Source organism: Ailuropoda melanoleuca, chromosome 2 (assembly GCF_002007445.2).
Source record: "Ailuropoda melanoleuca isolate Jingjing chromosome 2, ASM200744v2, whole genome shotgun sequence".
NCBI classification, from domain to species: domain Eukaryota; kingdom Metazoa; phylum Chordata; class Mammalia; order Carnivora; family Ursidae; genus Ailuropoda; species Ailuropoda melanoleuca.
In genome coordinates, this window is record NC_048219.1 from 199,681,550 (window position 1) to 199,688,447 (window position 6,898).

At 56.2% G+C, this 6,898-nt stretch overlaps 1 protein-coding gene across 1 annotated transcript in view; it reads left to right on the top strand.

Moving 5' to 3' along the window:
• The window catches only part of NEU4 (neuraminidase 4), an 8,573-nt gene extending 3,709 nt beyond the window's left edge, over nt 1-4,864 (top strand). Inside the window, exons 3-4 of the mRNA XM_034642757.1 lie at nt 323-404; nt 634-4,864. Coding sequence (XP_034498648.1) covers nt 323-404; nt 634-1,874 — 1,323 coding nt within the window. The 3' untranslated portion in view covers nt 1,875-4,864. The remainder of the gene's footprint in view (nt 1-322; nt 405-633) is intronic.
• Nucleotides 4,865-6,898: the final 2,034 nt, after the last annotated feature.

The window sequence follows — 6,898 nt, forward strand, 5'->3', positions numbered from 1 at the left end:
ATGGCGGGGGGCGGGGGAGGGTCCCGCTACAGGTCACAGGGCGGCCTACTCCACGCCCCAAAACTAAGGGCCACCCACCCCGTTTCCTGGGGTTGCCGCCCCCCCAAACCCTCAGTCCTGTAAACCGGTGTCGGTCACCCCCACTGGGCCTGCAGAGCAGGCTTATCTGAGACTGTCTCAGTCTGAGCCCTGAGGCCCTCCTTCTCAGCACCCCAACCTCACTGCCTTCTTACCCACCCCGGGGTGTCCAGCCTGGCGTCCAGGGCTGGGCAGTGGCCTGACCCTAAGGCTTTTCCTCCATTCCTGCTGCTTGCTCCTCAAGGGCCTGACCACTCACTGCCCTCTGAGGCCACTCCAACCCTGGTGTGGGGACACTGACCCGGGGGTCACCCTGGCCGTTGTAGGTGGGATCTAAGCTGAGGGGTGTGGCAGGCTCTGGGGCGTGGACAGGACACACAGAGCAGGGCTAAAGAATGATGTTCTCCTGTGGGCCCTACTCCGCGGGACTCAGGCCCAGGGCTTGACCCCACCCTGAAGGTCCGCCTATGCCCTCTGGCCTTGGCTGCCCAGTGTGAGCACCGTCGGTGGCTGTCCATCCACACTCAGGGATTAGCTCCCTGCTCTCAAGCTGAGAACCTGGCCAAGGAGCCTGCCTGGGCTCCCGGCTCCTGCTGATGCTGGAGAGAGGCTTGTCCAGCCCTGGAGGATCCAGCATGGCCAGTAGGAGTGGATGGTGGGGGCACAGTCAGTGGTGGCTTCCTCATGAGCTGCCCCCTAATCTGAGGCACTGGCTGCTGACCCTCCCCAGCCCCAGGGTGGGCAGTGGTGCCCGGCTGCGGCCGTGGCTGTCTCTCTGCTGGGATGACCAGCAGCCCCTCTCCTCTGCAGACTGGGCCACGTTCGCTGTCGGCCCAGGCCACGGCATCCAGCTGCGCTCAGGCCGCCTGCTGGTGCCAGCTTACACGTACCGCGTGGACCGGCGGGAGTGCTTCGGCAAGATCTGCAGGACCAGCCCCCATGCCTTTGCCTTCTACAGCGACGATGACGGGCGCACCTGGCACCGGGGAGGCCTGGTGCCCAACCTCCGCTCGGGCGAGTGCCAGCTGGCCGCGGTGGACAACGGGCAGGCTGGCAGCGTCCTCTACTGCAACGCCCGGAGCCCTCTGGGCAGCCGCGTGCAGGCGCTCAGTGTGGATGAGGGTGCTTCCTTCCTGCCTGGGGAGCTCGTGCCTTCCCTGGCTGAGACCTCCCGGGGCTGCCAGGGCAGCATCCTGGGCTTCCCTGCCCCACTCTCCCACAGGCCAAGGGATGAGAGATGGTCAGCGGGTGCCAGGAGCCCCCTCCGGTCCCCACGCCTCTGTCCTGGAGTCCAGCAACTCTCAGAGGAGGGTGCTACAGACACCCAAGGGGATCAGGGGCTCGGCGGGATGCAGGGATGTAGGGACAGCTCTGAGGAGCCTGGCCTGGGGCCTGGGCTCAATGGGACCAGGGACACCTGGGCCCCGAGGGTCCCGGGGCCCCCTGCCACCCCGTCTCGGAGCCCAACCTGGCTGCTATATTCCCACCCGGTGGGGCGCAGGGCTCGGCTCCACATGGGAATCCATCTAAGCCGGTCCCCCCTGGACCCCCACAGCTGGACGGAGCCCTGGGTGATCTACGAGGGCCCCAGTGGCTACTCTGACCTGGCACCCATCGGGCCCACCCTCAAGGGAGCCCTGACCTTTGCTTGTCTGTATGAGAGTGGGGCCAGAGTCTCCTACGAGGAGATCTCCTTCTGCATGTTCTCCCTTGGTGAGGTCCTGCAGAATGTGCCGGCGGGCCCCGAGCCACCCAGCCACGGGGGAAAGCCTCGAGAGCGCTGCCGGCCTTCCTGATGGGCTCTCCGGCCAGACTCATTTGTATGTCCCTGACACTATGCTTCAAAATATGACGCGAAAGTGGGCAGACCTAGAGAAGAAAATAGAGCCATAGTTGTAGCAGAAAATTTTAGACACACCTCTCAGTAACTGATAGTGCAAACAGACAAAATCAGAGGACACAGAAGATTTGGCCAACATGCCTGACAAACTGGACTTAACGGACACATAGAGAACACAGCACAAAACAACCGCAGAATCTGCGGTCTGTTCAGAGACGCCCAGATGTGAAACTGACGTCACGCAGGATCATGAAATCCAGTCAGAGTGAGACTTCGAAGGATTGACGATTGCAGTGAAATTGAGCTGGAAATAAAAGCGAAAGGAAATTTAAAAATCTTCCTTGTGTCTGAAAATGGAGAAACACGATTCTGAATGACTTCTGGTTCAAAGAAGAAGCTCTAGTGAAAATGAGAAAAGAGTTTGAAATGAATTATGTGACCACTGAGTACCACCTGCCACTGCTGACGCCCCACCTTAGAAAGGGACAGGAACGGAGTCCAAGGACAGGGGAAGGAAGAGAACCGTCAGGAGCAAAACTAGAGGGACGGGGAAAATCGCGGTAGAGGGAATGGGTAGGGACAGTCGGGTTTGGGGAAACTAATAAAACCCCTGATGAGACCGATGATAAAAAAGGATAATACACGAGGTTCCTACAGGCATTCAGAGACGTCAAGAAGATATCAGGAGGCATTTTATGGCAATAAACTTAAAAATTGAGATGAAATGCACAAATCCTGGAAAAATGCAACTCATTGAAGAGGAAATAGAAAAGCCGAAAAATCTTATTAGAGACTCTGAATCCGTAATTTAAAATCCGCACACTAGGGAAACTTCAGATGGCACGGCTTTCCCCGTGCCTTCTGTCGAACGTTGCCGGATGGTATGTGCTGGTGTATGGGACAGTTTCCTTTGCAAGAAATTGCCAAGCCTGTCTTCCAAAGTGGCTGCACCATCTGTATCTTTTTGGTGAGTGTCTGTTTAGAGCTTTTGCCTTTTTTAATTGGGTTGCTTGTTTTCTTATTGGTGAGTTTAAGAGTTGTTTGTGTATTTTGGCAACAGCATATGGAGAGACGCTCCACATCGTGTGCCAGCGGGAAGATCCCGCTGCTGTGCCGATGAGAAGGGCCAGAACCCGAGCGCTGCCAGCACCACCTGCTGGCGAGGGTGGGAGCGGCAGGGGCTCTCCCTCGCGGCCGCGGATGCGGGTCGGGGGCAGCCACGTTGGAAGACAAGTTGGATAGTTTCTTACAACAAAACCTCTTACTATAGGACCCAGCACTTGTGCTCCATGATATTTATCCAAATGAGTTGAAAACTCATGTCCACACGAACACCTGCACATGGATGTTTATGGTGGCTTTATCCATAATTGCCGAACTTGCCAAACCTTGCAAGAAATCAGGACGTCCTCTAGTGGATGAATGGACGAGCTGTGGTCCATCCAGACTGAGGAGACACGGAGGACCCTGAAACGTGCGTCACTACCTGAAAGGTTACCGGCTGTGTGAATCCACACGACATTCTGGAAAGGGCAGGCCTTTGAAGAAGGTCAAGAGATCGGTGGTTGCCAGAGGTTGTGGGGAGGAGGGATGAACAGGTGGGGTGCAGAGGCCTCTTAGGGCAGTGAGACGACCCTGTGTGATGCTGTCATGGTGGGGACGTGTCACTGTACGTTTGTCCAAACCCACAGAGTGCGTGACGCCAAGAGTGAGCCCGGATGTGAACGGTGGGCTTTGGTAAATACTACGGTATTGTCGTTGTCTCATCCGTTACAATTGTCCCCCACTCATGGGGGATGTTAACCCAAGGGGAGAGTGTGGGGGGGCGTGGGGGTGTGACATAAGCTGAGAAGCACTGCTCAACTGCTCCGTAAACCTGAACCTGCTTTAAAATAGACAATAGTGTAGCTGTCATCTCTGAAAGTAGGGAGAGAGAGAAGGAAGTGCACAGCGACGGTCGTAGAATCCTGAGCTTAGTCCAGCGGCCAGTGGACTCGAGAAAATGTCATAGCCTTCCTTACCACGAGTCAGTCAGTTCAGGAGCCACGGACGCAGACTGCACAAGTTGGGGGAGGGGCCGCCAGACTGGAGTCAGAGGCCACAGGACGCCCCTGCCCCCCCGCCCCCCACAGAGAGGAGCAGTTGAGCCACAGTAGAGGGCCTCCAGTGACTGGGGCCAACATCTGCTGGCTCTGCCACTTGATTGCCCCCCTTCCCCCCGAATTCTCCAAAAACTCAGGAGCCTCACCCAGACTCAAAGAGGTATCTGTCCACACCAGACGACTAACCTACCAGAGCCAAGACCCCAGGGCCCAGGCCACCAGCTTTGCCTTCATGATCCCAAGGCAGGTTCCCTCTGGGGTCTGTGCTTTTTTCCTGCGAGAAGACCTTTGCTACCGCCCCCACCTGGTCCTCCAGGGCCCCCACCTTGGATTTCCGGGTAGGGCTCAGATTTTGTCCTTCCTGTCCTGCATGACCTTGGATTCCTCACTGGAGGTGTCCAGCTCTGGCCTCCAGCTCTGTAGACCAGGAAGGGGGGAGCACGGGTAGTGGGAGGGTCGTCCTCCTGGGCAGAGGGGCTCCAAGTGCAGGGCTCTGGTGGCCCTGGGCCGTTGGGCTCTGGGTTCCCTGTGCCAGGGTCTCAGGCCTCATTTGAAAAGCCCAGGCTCAACCCCGGGTCCTCCCGCTGCCACCCTCTGTGAGATGCACGGGGCTGGCAGGGAGGGACCTGCTGGGTGGGCGTGTGGGTGGGGGTGGGTGAGATGCCCCAGCCAGGGCCGTTGACACATGGGGCTGGGGCAGAGCAGGGGACGGAAAAAATGAGTGGAGGCGGGCTGCAGAGGCCGCGTTCCGGGAAGGTGAGCAGTAAAGTGCTGACTGTGCCCGGCTCCCTGGCTTCTTATCTGAGCTGTGGTGCTGCCAGTGGGTGGCCCGGCCGGTGGCTTGGTGAGGCCACCGCTTCCTGCCCTCTCTGCTGTGTGCATTTTTGTCTTTTTTTTTTTTTTTTTTAGAATATGAACTTAGTTTTTAAAAAGCATGCTCAAAATGTGTTAATCAGATTTTTACTTTTAATTTTGGTGTTTTTGTATGCTCAAAGTTCTCCCTTGTCTTTTGATAGGACTTCATCTCGGTTTCTTTCAGGGGCAGTGAGTTGCCCATGCCCCACACTGACCAGCATGGGCAAAGACCCTAAGGAGCCATCTTCACTCAGAGCCCGAGTCAGGCCCTCCTGCTCTGGCTGCCTGCCCTGGGGCCTCCCCTGGCACATGGCTCACCCCTGGGAGGTATTTCATGGTGGGGTTTGTGGGTCAATGGCAAATGCTTGGGTAACTGCTGGCTAGTGCTCAGTTCTCCGGTCTGGCCTTTCCACCTGCCATGCTGCCAGTCCTCGTGTCCTCTCCAGCAACGCAGAGTCATGAGTTCGGAGTGTTGCCCGTCGTGGACAGGTTAGTTGTAATCTGCATTTTTCTTATGAGTAAAATGGAACATCCTTTTGTTGCTGAAGTGAAATGCATACACATACATGGGATGTATGTATGCGTGTGTACGTATAGAGTTTGTGGTTTGTGTGGTGCATGTGCACGCACGCACATTTGCATCTGCATGCATGCATGTGTGCACACACGTGTATGCGTACACGTGTGCACATGTATATATGCACATGCATGCACACGCGTGCCCATTTGTGTCGCACAAGCACACGTATATGTACGCACATGTATGCACGCACACGGGGGCATGTGTACTCTACATGTATGCGTGTGCATGCGCGTGTACATGTGTGGGCCCCTCCAGGTGTGCGTGTACCCGTGTGCATGCATGTGTATGTGTGCACGTGTACATTTGTATGCATGCACATGCATGTGCACGTGCACATGTGTGTAGGTGGGCAGTGCCTCATCATATCTTCTGTTCACTTTTCCACGGTGCCTTTGACCTTGCCCTTTCTGTATTTTAGAAGATCTTTATCTCATTGGAGTATTAACCTTTTATGTAATACTACAAATATTTTCCCTTAGTTTGCTTTGACACTTTTTTTTGCCGCATTAAAGTGTTTTCCCCAATTTGTAGAATTGAATGTCTCCGTCTTCTCTTTGATGGTGCTATGATTCTGAGCCAGCGTTAGGTTTTCCTGCTCCACGGTGAAGGAACTCACCCCTGCCTTCTGGGTCTCTCAGGGTTTCTGTTTTGTACTTGTATTTGGGATTTGTGCAAGTCCATGGCATGAGGAGGGAGTCTGCCTAATACTTTTTCAGAGAGCTCTTCACACCACCGATTACCGCGTCTGTCTTTCTCCATTAACGGCCGCCCTCTGGTACGTGCGTGCCGCCGTCCATCGCGAGTCGCAGATCTGATAGAGCGGCTGTCTTTCACTTTCTTTTCTCGGTTTCCTTGGCTCTCACCTGCTTGTTGATTTCTCCGTATGAACCTCTCTGTTGCATCTGCAGGTTAATGCGGGGAGAACTGGCCTCTGCCGGCATGGAGTCGATGGTGTCAGTGCTCCAGCTGCCTGTGGGTGTGCTCATTTCTCACTAAGCCCGTGCCTGGCATTTTATCTTTTCTGTTGCTGTTGCGGGTGGGGGAGCCTTTGCCGCTCCTTTTGACTGGCTGCTGCTGGAATACATGAAAGCCATCTGTTTCTGGGTGTCAGTGTTAGATGTGCGACTTGACGATGCTCTCTCGTTACGTCCTGGCTTCTGCGCTGAAGCTGTTGGGTTCTCCAGGCGCACAAGCCTGGCCCGCAGCCTTGCCCAGCACCGTTCCCTCGCTGTGTGATCTTGTCTCCCGAGCAAAGCGACATCCTCCCCTTGTCCTGGACGTGGGGCTTCTGCCTGTGGTGCCGCCCCGGACAGGACCCCAGTGTGGCAGGCACGGTGTGCGCGCGGCAGGGGCGGGGGGAGTGGGGGGGCAGCTGTGCGTGTGGCCCCTGAGGGTTTGGACAAGGAGCACTGGGAAGGGGCAAGGTCGAGGGGCTGTCTG